General features: G+C 41.4%; 1 protein-coding gene across 4 annotated transcripts in view; it reads left to right on the top strand.

Annotated features, from left to right (window-relative positions):
* Positions 1-19,179, top strand: part of GAB1 (GRB2 associated binding protein 1) — a 273,713-nt gene that overhangs the window by 225,421 nt on the left and 29,113 nt on the right. For 3 of the 4 annotated variants that reach the window (XM_029599172.1, XM_029598917.1, XM_029599083.1), the window contains exons 7-9: positions 1,015-1,104; positions 1,950-2,043; positions 2,411-2,534. In XM_029599172.1, coding sequence (XP_029455032.1) covers positions 1,015-1,104; positions 1,950-2,043; positions 2,411-2,534 — 308 coding nt within the window. The remainder of the gene's footprint in view (positions 1-1,014; positions 1,105-1,949; positions 2,044-2,410; positions 2,535-19,179) is intronic. The other variant, XM_029598996.1, reaches the window with a different exon arrangement.

The following is a 19,179-nucleotide window of genomic DNA, read 5'->3' on the forward strand; positions in this document are numbered from 1 at the left end:
TTACTAAGGACTTAATACCTGTTACCGGATACCCAGTTTTCACATAGCGTAGTAAATAGGCCCCCTTAGAATCCATAAATAAGACTGACTTGCTTGACAAAAGTTTCTCACCATAAAGTAGATCCCATTGTCGCTTCAAAAAAATAGAGGAAGGATGCCAAGAGAACTGTAATGAGCCCAATTTGTAGTAAGAAGTTAGATTTTAGCTGGATCAATGCCTGCCCCAACACTTCTCCCTGGAGATCTATTTATAGTTTGTTGGCAGAAATGTGATCTGGTATAGGGAAACCATAGCATTATAAGATGATTCTTCAGAAGAAACATGATTTGTTATTGATCAAATAGGGTAACATACCCAACTCTTGCTTGTGTGACAGGATTAGTGGTTAGGTATTCACATCTTTGTATAGATAGCGTGACTAATCTTAATTAGCCCTGGTGCTTGCAAGTTTTCCATTTTTGCTAGGAATATTGAAAATTTGATCAGTTTATGTCCAACTCACCCAAAGAACCAGAGACTAAGTATATCTGTTTAATAAATAAAAACCCTGTTCAACAATAAATGGAATATGCATGAATATTGCATGAATATTGACCACCATAAGTTTTCTTTTTTAACTTGAAATAAGGGAGCAGATAAATGAAGTTAAAATAGACTGAAAGCTAACATAGTACTGAAAAATCTAGTAAGTTTTAATGACTTAAGATATGCCTAACAAACTCACTTCTAACATGGCAGCTTTTCTTAAGTTTGACTAATCTGGTAAATGAAGCTGCTGCTTTTCTCTATTTTGCTGGCTTCAAATAGGCTGACTGCATGCCATTGCTTATTCTTTTTAAGTGTGGCGTTTTAACTTGTCCCATGCTAAACTTATCCTAAACGCTTCTGCAGCAGATTATTTTTGCCCATTTAATTAACTTTGCTGTACTGGGTTATGCTGCTTATTTGCAGAACTCCATATTTTCACTTTCAAAAAGAACATTCATTAAGAGAGTCTTCTTTTTACCAATTAGGTCAGAGTCCTAAAATTTTAAGACCTAAACCTCATGGTTTAGAGCGAACTGATTCACAAACCATAGGTGACTTTACCACAAGAAGAAAGGGTATGTACTTTAGCACCGCATGCTGTATGAGGTTTTGTAAATGTGTTTTCTAAAGCTTATAAAGCAATATGGTACTGTTAATGCTGCTATCATAAACTAAAACTCACCAGTATATTTTAGTTATTGCAGTATTTGTCATGCAAAGGAAATACTTATGTACAAATATGCTTAAAGATATTGATAAGCTTAATTATAGATATCAAGGATTTGGTTTTCTTCTGTTTAGTGTTTTTATTATTCACATTCTGGATTTGAATTTGTGTGCATTTTATGCACCAAGCTGCATGAGAGATACATTTCAAATAATGATTTCTAGTTAGCCAATAAGTGAATAAAATTGTTGCTAATGTTTGTTTTATGCAAGTTTTCTTACTAAAAAAGAATGTTTTTAGGAAGAACTGTTAAAACTGTTATCAATTGTGTGGAAACTATAAATACAAAGCATTGTTAACTTTAGGACTCATTAATGCAAATCTGAAGAATGGAGAAATCTGTTCCTTTAAACACTGGATTGTTTGTTTTACTTTTTCTTCATACAACTTGAATTTTTAGCTGTATTATGTGCATGATATACATAATATTTCCATAGCACTTATTTACAAATGTCAGTTTTGATTTGGATCATGACACTTTGTGCCAGTTTTGTAACTTGCTTGTAAATATTTTTCTCAGCTTATTATGAACTAAGCAAAATTTCTTATCAGGAAATAGTTTGATAGTGGTAATGTATGAGAAATGTGCTTATTGCATAGACTTCTAAATAGTGGTAGATCTGTAGGATGTATTTCATAATGCAAATTTAATTTAGAAAGTCTAAGATCAGCATGTATCTGTTTCTTGTGTAGTAAGGCCAGCTCCGCTAGAAATAAAACCTCTGACGGAAATGGACGAACTGCCAACCCCAATCCGATCTCCTGTCACTATAAGTTTTACCCGAGAGTAAGTCTTCCTTGATTTAGTGTTCATTTTTAATATCTCTACTCTGGTATAATGAATATTGGTAACGTTTTTTCTTTTATCAGAATGCTTTACGAAAGTTGTGTTCTTTGAAATGCTTGTATATATTTTAGCACATTACTGTTAAAAAAAATAAATAAAATAAAGTAGTGTACATAACTAAAAGTAACTAGCAAATCTGATTATTTATATATTTATGTATTTATATAATTATTTATATATTATATATATAATATTTATAATTAGAAATAATTATTGTTGTAACTGTAAAATAGAATTCTTTTTTCTACCAGTATGCTTTAAAATAAAGAAAGTTTTAATAGTTTGTAAAATAATCAATTGTAATTAGTCCCTCCAGGTTTCCTATGCCACCCAGACGGGATTCAGTTCTTAGCACAACTTCCAGCAGTGACTCACAGGACAGTGAAGAGAATTATGTCGCCATGAATCCAAATCTCTCCACTGAAGACTCGGTATGTAAAATCTACATCTTAACTATTCTCTTCCCCTCTTGTCCCTTTTTAATAGTGATGCATACATGAATCTTAATTCAGTGCAATTCTAGTTTTGAAACTGTTTTTTGTATTTTACTTTTGAGTTTTCTGACAACACATTACTGACAAAGCTCAGGTGTTTAATTAGAAAGTTAAATTCTTACATAGTCATTCAAATGTTGATTCAAAAATCTCATTTCAATATTTGGCTAACTTTGTCATGATAGAAAAGTGAATATTTTGCTGTCTGTATTCATAGGAATGAAATTTAAAAATGTTTTAATGCTTAGAATCAGATAGGAAAAATGAGGAGACCTGGCATTTATTCTTTATTAGGAAATGTGATGAACTTGGTGGTTTACCTAATTATTCTCCTCTATACTGCTGGCTCAAATATGTCTCCGTGACCTATGTAAAATGTATAGGTGATCTCCATCCTCATTCCAGTTCCTAGAGAGCAGGTTTCAATACCACTAAAATACATTGTTTGGCCTATGTTGAGATTGCCAACTTAGTTATCAGTTTACATGACTTTTGAATATTTACCTTCTATTACATTTATTTCTTGCCTGTTCACTGAAGCACTCTAAGCTAGGTTACAGCATAATAAAATCAATTCACAGTCATTAATAAAAACAAAAATAAAATCCAAAAGTAAAAGCCATACTAGAAATCATCAAACCAGCTTAGCAAAACATGTCAGAAAACATCAGAGCAGCAGGACATCAACCTATCAAGAAATCAAAGCAAAGAAATCAAGCGAAGATCAAGCACCAGCCAAAGAATACCCCCCAAAAAATCTGAATATTACAATTAGAGAAGATGATGTACTCTTCATAAAATCACCGTAAAACATATTTTCAACAATGACTGTCAAATCTGTATAATATTTACCCTTTTCCTAAAATACAATTATTAAAAAGTTAATTACTATGAAAGGCTAGCCTGGTGGCTCAGTGATACTGCTAGCACTGCCATGTAGAAGGTCCCCAGTTCAATTCCTGGTACCTTCTACATGGGTTGACTAGGACTGGGGGATGCTGTGGAGGCAGCATTCCCAGCCCTCAGGATTGGGGAGGAAGTCGTGGTTATTGCTCAAGGATGATACCTATTGACCAGAGTCACAGCCCATGGCTTCAGGGCTCCAGAGGGGGCCTTGATGAATGACTTGACTGGGTACTAAGTTGGTGATGCTCCAGATTTGCCATTGCCAGTTCCAGCTCTAGAATGACTCCAGTAGTCTAGCTCCAGCTCCAAACTGCTCTAGGAGCTCCTACAGAATCTCTGGAACAGCTCCAAACTGCTTATAGCAGCACTGGCTGCTTTTACCCAGTCTCCAGCTCTGGAGCTATTGGGGGGGAGGGGGGAAGTGTAAAACAAAAACCAAAAATCCCACTGTAATAAGCTTACTGACATTTTCTAACTTAGGTAGCAGAATAATATATATTCTAATAAAGGAAAGAGCAACAGGGGGATTTGGATCCAAAGGAGGGACTGTCCCTCTAAAAAAGAAACAGTTGAGAGCTTTGCAATAGTGGAAATTGTGCAATTTTTCATACTATAGACTAGACAGAAAATAACTAAAACAAGTGACTTGAAACATGTCACACACCAATGTATTTAACTGAATGTGGGTGAAAAGAAAAAAAGAAAAAAGTTGCAAATCAGGGGCAATCCACTCCATAGCCATGTCCACTTCATCTTCTTTTCCTATTGGCATTTATCTCACAGACCCAGATGCAATTCCAAAAACATCTTTGAACTGAAGCTATTTTTCCTTTTTCTTGCTCCTTCAGTATTTTTTTTTTTGTAAAAATTTGAGCGACATCTTCTGATTGTATGACTTTTCAGTCAGCTTCCCAAAGGAGAGTTTGCACTATGCTTTACCCCAATATAAACTTTCAAGACAGCTGCCAAATCTGTATAACTTCCTTCATTTTTCTTTTGCTATTCCTGTGCCTCAACCATAACATCAAACTACAGATGAATACCATGCAGTGCCTACTCTAGCCAAAGTGAAACCAACCCTTTGCCTCTGATGATTGTTTTCACACATCCTGTCGCCTGACCTCCTCCCAAACCCCACATGTACTTAGGAATTCAAACAGACTGAGATTATATAATCAATTCTAGAACCAAGGGGAGACATCAAAAACATTACACAAAATGTTCTTTCCAAATAGTTGGAATGAGGTTTGATTGTTTTATTCTTACGAAATAAATTACATACCTAATTTTGTTACATTCAGTAAACTTTATCAGTATTTTAAGGTAGCAGAGAGTTGGGCAACTCCAAAGCTCCTTTTCCATTCTGCTTCCAATTCTGCTCTGATAATCCAGGTTCCAGCTCTGGGGCATAACTAAAACCAATCGGCTCCAGGCCCCGGCCATTCCTACTAGGTACATTGGTTGGGATTATAAAAAAAAAATAAATAGGGGAAAATCCCTGAGTAGTTGCAAATTAAGCTTCATGGTGCCAGGATCCCAATTCTGGTTCTGACTGAACTGGAGACCCAGAAGAGCAGGAGAAAAGTACTGGGTCAGACATCCCCTACCTCCTTAACCAATTTAGTAGTCTTTTTTTTTTTAACAAGGTAGATAATCTTTTAAGCATGCAAACTAAGCAAATTGACAGCTACTTTTTTAAAAATCCAATTAATGTAGGACATATCAGTTTCAAGGATGTTCAATCCCAGTTTTATAGATTTTCTTTACTGCTTATTCTTGAGATGCTTCTATAGAAAGTCCAGATATTAGTGGCTATCTCTCTTCATTCCATATATTATTTGTTTCATGCGTTTCCAACTAAAAAGAGCTGGGCTTCAGAAAACACTATTAAAAACCTGGCTTTTCAAAGCAGCCGTCAGTCCACAAATGGGAACAGAATGCACTTATCAGGATGCACCCTTTGCCACCTTCTGTTTTAGGGGGCCAAACTTTTTTTTTTTTTTGTACACAGAGCCACATTTATGACTCTGTCCTGCAATGGGATCTGGGTTGGGCTGGTAACCCCCTTGGTGCTCTGGTTTGGAAGCGGGGGGGGGGGGAGGGAGGGAGGGTGGGTCCCTCGGCACTTCAGTCTGGAAACGGGGAGGGTCCCCTCAACACTTCAGTTAAGGACAAGAAGGAGACTCCTTAGAGACTCAGACAGACTCCAAGAACCCCACACCTCACCTTGCCCTCAGCAACATTCCAGAATATCCCTCCCAATGGTCTTCCCTTCCTTTCCCACCATTTCTTTCTCTACTCCTCCTGACCTCATCTATCCTTTCTTCCCCTACCCTCTCTCTATTTTGCCCCTACCTAGTTCCTCCTCTTACCTCTTGCAGTCAGTCTAGTGATGGCGGTCCCAGGCAACAATTGAATAACATTGTAAATGATGGCAGATAAAGACCAAAATGGACCATCCAATTTGCACAATAAGTTGCTTAGGGTAGTGTGATTTTTATTTTTTGTTATGATGACAAGATCAGACTGTGACTGATGATGCCTCTCTCTCAGATATGGCTTATCCCTCCCTCACCCTTAAACACACTCATCTTCATCTGATTACTTCCCTACTTAAAGGTTGAATTCATGCTAATGAAACATGAACTAACGTGACTCAAGTCAACACTTTGCTTTCCAATTCAAGCCTCAAGCTGGGTTATATAAACAAAACTGTTTCATCATTTATACATTGGAATGTGTGTATGCATAGACATTAGATATAGATCTATAGAGAAATATATAGATACATAGTAAATAACTTCAGAAAATGAATTTTTTTCACCAGTAAAATGGGTTTAAGAGCTTAGGAAGCACATTCCTTTATCTAGCCTGAATCGGACCTGAGGGAAATGCTTTAAAGGTAAAACTGTGGCAAGCCCCCTCCCGACACTGACTCTTCACAGCTGCAGCTTTTTTCAGCCCATGCATGCTGAAGTTTATCCCGATGTCTAGGCTGTGTAGTTGAGGCCATTCTGGAAGCAGCCCAGATATGGCGGCACACAGGACTGCCACTGTTTGGCTCCTTGTCAGGCCCTTCACTTTTCCTGAGAGAGAGATGTTCTCCATGGAGGCCGAACCTGTGCCTCTTGGGGGTTGTGCACAGATTGGGCAGGGCATAGGCCTCCACACCACCCAACTTCCAGTAGATAAGTGTCAGCCGCTTGACCTCCGAGGTTGGGCTGGTCACTTGGCACTTTCCAGCATCTGGGCTATGGGTTGTGGTGGCGGGTTGGCCAGTTATCTCGATGTAGTTGCTGTCAGGCGGACTGGTCTCCACAGCGGCCTGAAGAAAGGGGTAGCCCGGGGCATGGGACATGGCTTCCAGGAAGCCCAACAATGCCAACCTGCCCTTATGTGATTGTGAGCCAGAGTCCAGGTTCAAGTAGTCTGAGAGCGGAGACAGGCACTGCCGGCATGGAGAGCAGCAAGTAACATAGGGGGCCACTGGCTGAAGTCTGTGTACTAGCTGGGGCTGTCAGGCTTGAGTGGCAGGGGGTCTTATGCATGAACAGCAAAGTCCTAGGGAGCTTCGGGGCCAGTGGTGGGGGGAGCAGTTCAGGGGCAGGTTTGGGAGTGTATCTGCTGCGGGTGGATCTCAGCAATGCAAGTGCCTGGAATAACCCTCTCTTCTGCATGCATCTTTTGCACATGCTCTGCTATATGCTGCCTCAGCTTGTGGGCTGCAGCAAAAGCGCCAAGAGACTGTCAGCCGTAAATCAATATGCAGCTGCTCTGGACACTGTTTTGAAGGCCGCTGAGACTCACAAGATGTCAAGTCTTTGATAATGACGTGTCCAGAGCAGCTCCAGAGTTAGAATGCTGGTGGAATAGATATCGTATAATTTAGTATAAGTTCTGCAGACCAGAACAAAGTTTTGGTCTGTGGGTAGTAGTTGCCCACTCTTGCCCTAAAAGATTGCTTCTGATAATGTAGTAAAACTGCTCCTAGCCACTTTAAATATTGAATCCCTGTATTTATTATTTATTTATTTATGAACTTTTGTTATACCGATATTCGTATGACACATCACACCGGTTTACAATTAACTAAAGGATGGAAAGTTACAATTAACGTGGGATGGGGGGAGAGGGGGGCAAGCTAGAAAGGGGTGTAGAGAGGACAGGGAGGGAGGGTGTAGGTAGAAAGATAGGAGTGCAGAGAGGAAAACATAGCTGGTAACAAAATAACTTAATTTACATCAGGAGATTAATGCTTTGGTAACTGTAAACAGATATGTACATAGAGTAAAACATTATACATAAAATAAAACTTGATGCAAGGCTAGCTCTAGAGGCAGGTGGGGAGCCACTCTAAGTGACACAGGAGAGTGGGAGGAGGCGAGGAGGCGAGAGCTGGATGCGGCGGATATGGGAGACAAATAACTGATTGGTTTTCTTCAGGGTAGGCCTGCCTGAAGAACCATGTCTTTAAGCCTTTTTTGAAGTTGTGTAAGGAAGGTTCTAGACGGAGATAGGTGGGGATGGAGTTCCAGAGGGTGGGGCCGGCGATTGAGAAGGCTCTTTCTCTGGTAGAGGTGAGGTGTGCAGCACTGTGGGAAGGGTGGTCTTTAAGCCTACCGTCTTACTTCTAATTGCCAAGACCTTGAAGGAAGACCAAGGAACCATACTGATAGCCCTGTGCTAGCCTAGACAGCTATGATTCCATCTTAAACTGTACATATAAAATCCAGTCTACCTGAAGCATCTTCCAAACTTGGTGTTACAGAACCAAGGCAATCTACTACACCTGAAAATCCCCGTATTAGCTCTAACTGTTGAAAGGACAGTATTTTCTTCATCAGGCTGTTCACATAGAGATCAGTATTCAAAAGGGTTTGTCTAGTTAAGTTTGGTACTTATCCAAATAAACCTGTGGGTTAAATATATCCTCCCCTACTCTGCTGACTGGGAAAGTATTTTTCAGCCAGGTTAAAAACAACAACAAAAAAAAAGGTGTTAGAGGGTGGGACTTCAACTTAGCTGAGTAGTGCTGAATATCAGTGCTATCCAGCTAAATTTAACCAGATGTTCATTTTCAGAGCAGGTCTAAAGTTATCTGGGTCCAGAGACCAGGGCAAGAGGGAAGTACTAGGCAAACTAGGTGGCCGCCTAGAGTGCCACAGATTTGGAGGCAGCCAACTAGTTCTTCCATCAGCCCCATTGATTCAGATGCAAGACGCAGGACTGCGGGATTGCACTACCTACTTCCTACCTGCGTGAGCCGGAAAAAGATGTGGTGTCCCCTGAGCCCACGGGGTGGGAAGGAGGAGGCCCAGTCGCCTTGGCTGGCAAGAGGGAGGAAGCATTGGGTAACGGCAGTGTGAGGGGCCAGGTGGCACAGTAAACAAAGGAACATCTACATCTGCAGGTACATGGGGCCACCACCTGAAGAAGCAAGAGCACCGTTGATAGGCCACACAGGATAAAAGAGCAGGAGCAGTGTTGGCTGGGTGGGCCCCCATGGCAGAAGAGAGGAAGAGCAGCATTTGCAGGTGCATGGGACCTGAAGATGCAGGAACAGTTGCTGACTTGGGCCCCTGCTGCGGAAGAAAAGACGGAACAACGTGAGCAAGTACTTGGAGTAAAAGAGGAGAAACTGCATCTGGCCCACAAACAAAGAGAGTAGAGACCAGAGGCTTCCAGACCTGTGCCGAAGGAGGAGGCTGCTGCTGCCACCCAGAAAGAGAACGCATGTATGTGCGAATATATGAGAGAGCATGTATGTGTATAAAAGATAGCATGGGGGCTAAGGAGAATGTGTGTGAGGGAGATCATGTGCTTGTATATGAGAAAGTATGTGGGAGAGGGGACAGCATGTGTATATGTGGGTGAAAAAACATGTATGTGGGTTAGAGCATATGAGAGTGTATATCAGACAGCATGTGGGAGAAAGAGCGTGTGTGTGTATGTGAGAGAGAAAGAGAGCATGTTTGTGTAGGTGAGAGATGGTAGAGAGAGTTTGTGTGCCCTCCATCCCACTAATCCAGGACAATCTTAGGGTGACTGGAAATCAAAAGTTCCCAGATATGGAGAGCAGATTTTTTTATCCTTGTTTTTAATTATTGGGTGTTGTTTGATGCATCTGTTTTTTAAATATTTTATTGCTGTTTAGGTAATTTTTAAAAATTGTTATTGGATGGTCTACTTAACTGTTTTGAAATATTGTTTTTATTAGTATGATTTTACTATAATGTTTTCTATATTTCTTAATTTTATTGCTTGATATTTTCTGAGAAATGGTGATGATTCTGTTTTCCACTGTTGCACCTCATACAGAGTCTTGTCTTGTTACAGTTTCCAGTTCAGTTTTTGTTTGCACATTCTATTTATTTTAAGGTCTCTCTATTCTGTATTTGGTGAGGGTCTGTCTGTATTATGCATATGTGACCAAGGTGAGGTTACACCTCCCCTTATGTAATGTATAGTTTCTATGTAGGGATCTATAGCAGTTTGGCTTATTCTCCTTTTCTAATAGGATGAGTATTGGTGTTTTTGGACCTGGTTTTATATTTGCAGTGTTGCCTTTTCATAGGAAGCGTTGTTATTGTTTGAGTGCTGGCAGTTAGTCCTGTTTTAGTATGGGAGGTTTACTATATTGCAATTAAGTTTACTTGTAGCTTTCTTCGGTCTAGGCCCACACCCAACACTTATTACAGTAGACCTAATACCATATGGGTTCCAAGTGTCTTTTTTTGCAGGGTTTTCTTGTTGGCACCAGAGTAGTGCACACAAGTATAATATACATAGAAACGTAGAAATGACGGCAGAAGAAGACCAAATGGCCCATCCAGTCTGCCCAGCAAGCTTCACACTTTTTTTCTTCTCATACTTATCTGTTCTCTTGGCTCTTAGTAACCTTTTGGTTCTATTTCCCTTCCACCCACACCATTAATGTAGAGAGCAGTATTGGAACTGCATCTAAGTGAAATACCTAGCTTAATCAGTTAGGGGTAGTAACCGCCGCAATAAGCAAGCTACACCAATGTTTATTTGTTTACCCAGACTATTTAATTCAGTCCTTGTTGGTTGTTCTCTGTATATAGATCCACTTTTCTTCATTCCCCCTGGCATTGAAGCAGAGAGCTTTGCTAGATATACATTGAAAGTGAAGTATCGGTCTTTCTCCCCTGCCGTTGAAGCAGAGAGCTATGCTGGATATAGTATCAGACTTATTTGGTTTGGGGTAGTAACCGCCGTAACAAGCAAGCTACTCCCCACTTTTTTGTGAATGCAAATCCTTTTTTCCACATTTCCTCTTGCCGTTGAAGCTTAGAGCAATGTTGGAGTCGCATTAACCGTGTGTATGTTTATTGAATAAGGGTATTATCTCCAGGTAGTAGCAGTCATACCCGCGAGCCACCCACTCTTCATTCACGTCCTCTAGACTTTATGGATCCACAGTGTTTATCCCACGCCCCTTTGAAGTCCTTCACAGTTCTGGTCTTCGCCACTTCCTCCGGCAGGGCATTCCAGGCATCCACCACCCTCTCCGTGAAGAAATACTTCCTGACATTGGCTCTGAGTCTTCCTCCCTGGAGCTTCAAATCGTGACCTATGGTTCTGTTGATTTTTTTCTGATGGAAAAGGTTTGTGGTTGTCTTTGGATCATTAAAACCTTTCAAGTATCTGAAAGTCTGTATCATATCACCTCTGCTCCTCCTTTCCTCCAGGGTGTACATATTTAGATTCTTCAATCTTTCCTCATAAGTCATTCGATGAAGACCCTCCACCTTCTCCATAGCTTAAAATTTCTTAACATGAGGCAACAACAACTTCTAAATCCTGAGTTCGTCGACGCATATTTGAGGAAATAGACTTCTCCAGATACTTAATAGCAGTCCAAACAGTTTCTAAAGTTATTGCTTATGGTTTGTCCAGGATAACTCTGTGAGTTACTTTAACAGGGGCACTCAACAACTGCTCTCTTGCGGCAGCTCCAGTTGCGACCACCTCCTTCAAATTCACCGGAGTCTAAGCCTGGAAGCTGGAATCTGATGAGACTACTTCACCCAAAGGTGCAGACACCTCGTTCAATAGTGGTGAATCGCGCTGTGCGGTCTCCCGAATCATAGTCCTCACGATAGCAGCGGGAGAAGTAACTACAGATGTACCAAAGCCCCGTGGAGAATTAGAGCAAGGAGTATGCAGAACATTTTCTGCTGATCTTGTCCGGAGTGGAGAAGAAGGAGCAATAGATGCTCCGGGGCTAAGAGTTGTTTGAAGGTCCAGCAGCAGTGTGGCTCGCTCCCTGACATTGGCCACCAAGGAACCGGCACCCGAAGGATCAAATGTGGGGGTGAAAAACCTTCAATCCTTGGTTGCAGCAGGTCAGTGGGAGAGGAAACTAGAGAACTCCCCCAAACCCAACCCTTTTCTTTAGTAAGAGACATGGGTAAAAAGAAATCAAAAATCAAACTGAGGAGGTTCCAAACCTCTTAGCAAGATGCCATCTTGCTCTGCTCCCGTGTGAATTTTTTCAGAGGAGTGTAGACAGCCCTTATGTATGTTAGGAATCTCCATGTGTGGGATGGATTAGTCATCCTTGTCCATGGAGAAATTAGTTTCTTACCTACAGCTGCTGTTCTTCATAAACAGCAGGATAAATCAGTCACATCATTCCAACTCCCCTTGACACTTATAAAAGGGGAAAAAAAAAAAAGAAAATTTCTCTTAGCTATGTGATGTGAGTGGTGGTGTGCGGCTATGCAGCATCATATACATGAGCAGAAAAGCTGCTTGGTCTTTTCTGGCTCTAGTTAGTATATGTTCTGTCCTCATTGCCTTACGATAACATCACCCACATGTGGGACTGATTTATCCTGCCATCCACGGAGAATGCCAGTTACAGGTAAGGAAGCTTTGCTTTTTAGCTGGCAACAATATTTGAAGAGGTATTATTATTGTTTTGCAGTTGAGGAGGATATTTTTGTTACAACATATTTTTCATACATTATCTGGACTTTACTTTTATTTTTCATTTTTTTTTATTCTTTATCAATTTTCAAATAACACAAAGATGTTTTCACATAGAAATAACATTTGGATTCTTTACAATCCTTTACCAAAGAAGGAAAAACTTTAAGAAAAAAGTAAAAAAAACATTGTAATTTAAGATTATCCAATCTGATTCATTATATAGAAATCAAAAGGGGGGGGGGGGAAGAATTGCAATCAAAAGGAGATAAACACAAGAAAAATAAGAATAAGAAAAGGCCTTAACATAGCATACCAAAACCAGATTAATATTTATTTATTTCACCTACACTTAGACTGCAGGGGAAGAGGTAGTTGGCCTACGCGCTTCAATAAAGGGGCGTACTTGCGCAGGTGAGAAAAAAATTAAATATTTGCTACCCCTCTTAATAATGCATTTACAGGGGTGTAGCATAAAGTAAAGGAATAACCTAAGGCAATAATTTCCTGTCTAAGGAAAAGGAACTCTTCTCCGTTGTTGTGTAACCTGAGCTAAATCAGGATAGATCCTCACAGCTTGGCCATAAAAGAACTATCGGAAATTTCCTAAAGAAAATACGCATGACATTATTTAAATCAGTAGTGGAAATAAGATACTAATAAAGTGTTTCTCTCCAAAACTTCTAAGTAAGAGGATGGTTGTTGAACATCATTTGCAGATCTTGAAGCTGTTCTTTTAGGCAGGAAACAACAAAAATTGACTGAGGGAATATTTATTCGGTGAAACCTAATGCCTCTAAAGAAACCGCTTTCAAAGTCACAAACGGAATTTCACCTGCTATCTTTGGGACGTTCAATATACGGAGATTCAAATGTCTAGCGTTGTTTTCTATAAACTCCAAACACCTGGAATAGGCCGACTGATCTTTAATAATAGCGGCATTTAAGAGCTGAAATTCCTGGATCTTTTTTTCATTAGCTATAAATTTATTTGAGGCAACACTAACCATTTCTTGAACCTCTAAAATTTTTTGATGGGAATTAAGTGAGAGTCCATTTTTTTTGCTCCAAATGCTTTAAAGAAGACCCAAAACCTGCGACCAGGTCCCAAATTGCCTCTAATGTAACCTCCTCCGGGCGAGATGATAAATCCTGGGACTCACCCTCTGCGCTGGCAGGGCTCTCCCCATGTTGGCTGAAGGGGAGACCCTCCGTCGGCAGTCTGATGACAACCACACCAGTCCGAGCCACTTCCAAACTCCCAGCTCTCAAGCTTGTCTCTGTTTCGGGGCCAGGCGGCTCCCCTGCACTCAGCATCGGGCAAGGAAACATCCCTTCCTCCTCAGGTGCTCCTATGGCGTCATCGGTAAGCACCTGAGAGAGAACCACGCCGGGGTCACGCTGCGACGGAGGAGGGCGAAGATCTGGACTGAGGGATGCCTCACTTGCCGGAGAACACAGCTCTCCCCGACCGCGTCTCACATAAACTTCCTCTGCTCCCTGCTCGGCTGGCTGGCTCATGAAGCGTACGATGTCCAATTGCCCCGGAGGAGGTAAGGGTTCAGGAGGGAAAACTCTCACCTTCCCCTTACACTTAGAAGGCATGATAGATCCTGGAAACCGAGTGGACCTTGTGTCCATGAGGTTAATTAATGTGGGCCCAGGCACACTCACGACGTTAGGTGTTAGCTAGGGGGGGGGGAGGGGGAAGAGGAGAGGGGGGGGGGGGGAAGAGTAGATGGAGTGATCTAGGAGGGGATCGTGGCGGTCAGGGATTGGTGGGAAATCCGTGGGGAAAGGGGGGGGTAGTGAATAGGGCATCGGTGATTGGGCAAGGGCATTTCAAATTTAATATTATAGTGAGGGCAGCGCGGGAAGGAGGCCAGTTCGGGGATCGCGCGGCGGCGAGACAAGTTTTGCGCGGCAGCTGCTACCCTCCCACCCGCCCTATGTGTTTAATGTTGGGATATTGTATTGATGGGAATTTGTCGCAGCAAGGGGAGGGGTTTGTGGCGCTTGGCCCGAGCCATATGTGTTATAGTTATGGTTATGTCAGTACGGATTTCAGATATACTAATGAGGGGTGACAACTGGGCTGTTGTCAGGGAGTGGCCCCTTGCTGGTGAGAGGCGGGGGCCGCTTGGCCAGACTCCCTGCAGGATGCTGTGGGGGGTCCGCACAGGCTGGCTTCGTGCAGATTGGCAACGGAAGTCGGAGGCCTGATGTGTAGGGCCTGGAAACAGCGAGCCGAGTGGCTGGTAATGGCTATCCTGCCGGAAAGAGGCGGATAGGTTGGGGGGGTGTGGAAAGGCTGAAATCCGAGTATATTGTCAAATATGTTCATGTTGTATAATAGGGGGGCTCGGGTCATTGATTAAAGCTGCGGCCTTGATTTACCCAATATCTTGTCTTATGGTTTGTTTGGAATGGATGGGAGGTCAGGAGATGAGTGAGTGAGGTCCTGGATGTCCATATTAAGGAATCAAGCAAAAAGGAGAAAACGGGGCTAGCAACGCTCAGCAGCCTGGCTATGCTGCCATCTTGCTTCCCCTATTTTTCATTTTTAAATACTTATATTGGTTTATGGATATTACTTCCTCTTTGAAACCAAATTGGCTTTTCATGTTTTAGTACTATTTGCATTTTTATCATCCGTCTTTGTATGTACTCTGGGAGGTCAAATAAGTGGTTATGACTTGTCACTTTGTTTAAAGTAAGCTTTTTCTTTGATTCCACTGTCATTTGTTTAATATGTTTCACTATTTTCAACCTCCTTTTTTTTCTTATTTTGAAACTGACAAAACATTAAAAAAAAAAAACCCAGGCATTTACAGTGCCTTGTAAAAATCTTCACACCCTTGTACATTTTTCACATTCAATGTAAAAAATAGAAATTATTGATTTATACATTTTGGGGCAGATTTTCAAAGGCTACGCGCGTAACCTGAGAAAATGTGCCCCTGCGCGTGCCGAGCAAGCCCCGGGACGCGTGTATGTCCCAGGGCTTGCAAAAAGGGGCATTCCGGGGGCGGGGCGCCGGCCCGGGGCCATGCCGGGGGCAGGACCAAGGCCCTCAGGCAAGTCGCTGTGCCGAGGGATGGCGCACCTGCAGCTGACTGGCACGCCAGAGGCAGGCGTAACTTTCAAGATAAAGGTCAGGAGGGGGTTTTAGTTTAGGGGAAGGAGGGGTGGGTGGAAAGAAAGCTCCCTCCGAGGCCGCTCCGATTTCGAAGTCCAAGTTCGAAGTTCTAGTTACCTTGGATTTTATAACATGCGCGCGGCTGAGCGTGCATGTTATAAAATCGGGCATAGATTTGTTCGCGCGGGGTTGCGCGAACAAATCTACGCCCTCGTGCTGTTTTTAAAGTCTGGCCCTTTCTGCTTTCATCATGAAAGAAGTTGTAGAAATATTCTGAAAGTAATTAAGAATACAAAAAAAAATGTTTTCATTGCATAAGTCTTCACACTCCTTAACTCAATACTTGATGGGACCCCCTTTTTGCAGCGGTATTGGCCATGAGTCATTTAGGATAAGTGTTTACCAACTTTGCATTGTGGGATTATGCAGTTTTTGACCATTCTTTTTGGCAGAAGAGCTCAAGCTCTTTCAAGTTGGCTGTGTACTTATTGTCTGTGGGTTTGTGGCAGACTGGAACAGATATTCTTTCAGGAATTGCCTGTATTTTGAACCATCCATTTTTCTCTCAATCTTCACAAGCCTTTCCTGTCCCTGCAGCTGCAAAGCAGCCTGACAACATAATGCTGCCACCACTATGCTTTACTGTAAGGATGGTGTTAGCAGGTTGATATTCGTTGTATGTCAAGAGTTGTACTTTGGCCTCATCAGATCACGAAACCCTCTCCCACATACATGCAGTGAGTGTCTCCTGTTTCTTTGGAAACGCAAATTAACACATCATATGGCTTTTCCTCAGCTGTGGTTTCCTTCTTACCATCCTCCCTTACAATCATGTTTATGGAGTTACCTTGAATTTGTTGAAGAGTCAACATTTTCCTCAGTGTCAGCCAGAGACCTCTGTAGTTCATTTTAAGTAATCTAAGGCCTCACAATGACCTTGTACACCAATTTCCTTAGCCCACAACTACTGACTTTGGAGGGTCAGCCTGATCCACAACAGTGCCTTGGTGATGCCAGACTGTTTTCACTTTACAGTAGTAGACCTCATAGTGCTACAAGGAATATTCAAACAGCCTTCTCCTGATCTGTACTTTTGAATAATTTTGCCCCAGAGTGCTTTTGCCCTTTCTTTTACCAGTATGTTCTGACTTTAAGTTCACTTCATACAACAGAAACAGCTTGATTCTTCATCCAGGAGTGTTCTGATCAGCTCAACTACTGTGATTGGACACGTGGGCTCTATTGAACTTATTATGAGCCTTAAGGCAATTTTTTGAACAGGAACTAATTTGGGTGTGAAGACTTAAGTAATCAAGACTTTTTTGGGTTTTTTTATTAATTACTTTTAGAATATTTCTGTAATACCTCTTTCATGATGAAAGTGTAGAGTGGTGTTGTGTAGATCAGTGAAACAAACTGGAAATCATTTTTATTTGCATTTTTAGACAACAGAATGTGAATAAAGTACAAGGGTATGAAGACTTTTATTTGGCACTGTATAATCCATAGAATAAGATGGTATTCATTAAGATCCCAAAATAAGGATCTACTATCTGTCCCTAACATACGAAGCACACACCTGATACAGATGAGAGATCATGCCTTTTCCATTGCTGGACCAAATCTGTGGAACTCCCTACCTGGAAGGCTACGACTGATCCCAGACAAAAAGAAATTTAAAAAGGAGCTAAAAAAAAATATGGCTCTTGAAAAAAGCATACAATCTAACCTAACTCAATTAGAAGAAAGGAGTCTCTAAATTAACACTTAGGGGTAGATTTTATAACATGGACACGCTGATTTTATAACATGTGCGTTTGTTATAAAATGCGTGGGCTGTGTGCACATGCACGCCAGATTTTATAATCCTTGTGGGCGGCATGCTCAGGGGGTCCAAATTTTGTAAGAGTACGCGCGGCGATGCAATTGGCCCTCCCCGAGTTCCCTACCCCCTACCTAACCTTCCTTCCCTTTCCCCTCTCCACCCCGACCCCTAATGCCTATCTAGCTTCCCCTAATTTTTCTATTTTTTTTACTTACTGCTCCTTGGGAGCAGAAGCAATTTACGTGAACCTGCTGGCGCACGCTTCCTCGGGACAGCGTACAATGGCGCTGTCCCGGCCCACCCCTTCGAAGAGACCCGGCACTTGTGCGTGTACCGGGTTTGCGCTTTCGGGCCTTTGAAAATCTGGCCTTTAATGAACTAAACAAACATATTCTCAAATAATTTCCACTCAGGTACACCCAACCTAAAGTGAAGAACGATTATGCATTCTCTACATCATGAGCTATGTCTTTTACTCACCATGTCATGTACTATTCCTCTTTCAAGTATTGACCTGAATTATGAATGTATTGAACTGATCCATGAATGTATAGACCCATATTATAAATGTCTCCTCAAATTATCGAATAGCCATGATCTCTGAATGTCTCTTGTGAACCGTTGTGATCTTTATTAGGAATGACAGTATATAAATTGCTTAAATAAATATTCTAAGTACCACTAAACTTACTACTAGTGATTATTTTGTTTTCTCCCCATGCCAATAAGTTCACATTTTCCTTTGCATATATAGTTCTACAGTTTGCAATATGTTCACATACACCACACACATCACATTTCAAGAGACACAACACATTTCAAGAGACGACTGACGGGGGATATGATAGAGGTGTTTAAAATCATGAGAGGTCTAGAACGGGTAGATGTGAATCGGTTATTTACTCTTTCGGATAGTAGAAAGTCTAGGGGGCACTCCATGAAGTTAGCATGGGGCACATTTAAAACTAATCGGAGAAAGTTCTTTTTTACTCAACGCACAATTAAACTCTGGAATTTGTTGCCAGAGGATGTGGTTAGTGCAGTTAGTATAGCTGTGTTTAAAAAAGGATTGGATAAGTTCTTGGAGGAGAAGTCCATTACCTGCTATTAAGTTCACTTAGAGAATAGCCACTGCCATTAGCAATGGTTACATGGAATAGACTTAGTTTTTGGGTACTTGCCAGGTTCTTATGGCCTGGATTGGCCACTGTTGGAAACAGGATGCTGGGCTTGATGGACCCTTGGTCTGACCCAGTATGGCATTTTCTTATGTTCTTATGTTCTTGACCAGTTTTTACCTGAATTATATTTTTTTCTTAATTTTGGGGCTCAGAAGATAGGACCAGAAAATAATTTGTTTTGAGCTCCTTATAGAAAGCAATTAACCTTCTTCATAACTTGTATGATAGCTGTGTGTGCTTTTTTTTTTTCTTTTTAAACCAGTTCTGATACAAGCCTAGTTTTCATGTTTTCTTTTTATCTTTATTTTTTGGGATCAATATTTGTTTTATGTCTATTTGCTTGGCTGTCCAATATGTGTCATCTGCATAGTTCAAGTTATAATTTCAGCAGATGCTGCTAGTCCAGGGCTTCCCAAACCTGTCCTGGGGACCCCACAGCCAGTCGGGATTTCAGGATATCCACAATGAATATGCATGAGATACATTTGGACACCATGGAGACTCAATAATTGCAAATTTTTCTCATGCATATTCATTGTGGATATCCTGAAAACCCGACTGGCTTTGGGGTCCCCA

The sequence above is a fragment of the Rhinatrema bivittatum genome, chromosome 1, assembly GCF_901001135.1.
Source record: "Rhinatrema bivittatum chromosome 1, aRhiBiv1.1, whole genome shotgun sequence".
NCBI lineage: Eukaryota > Metazoa > Chordata > Amphibia > Gymnophiona > Rhinatrematidae > Rhinatrema > Rhinatrema bivittatum.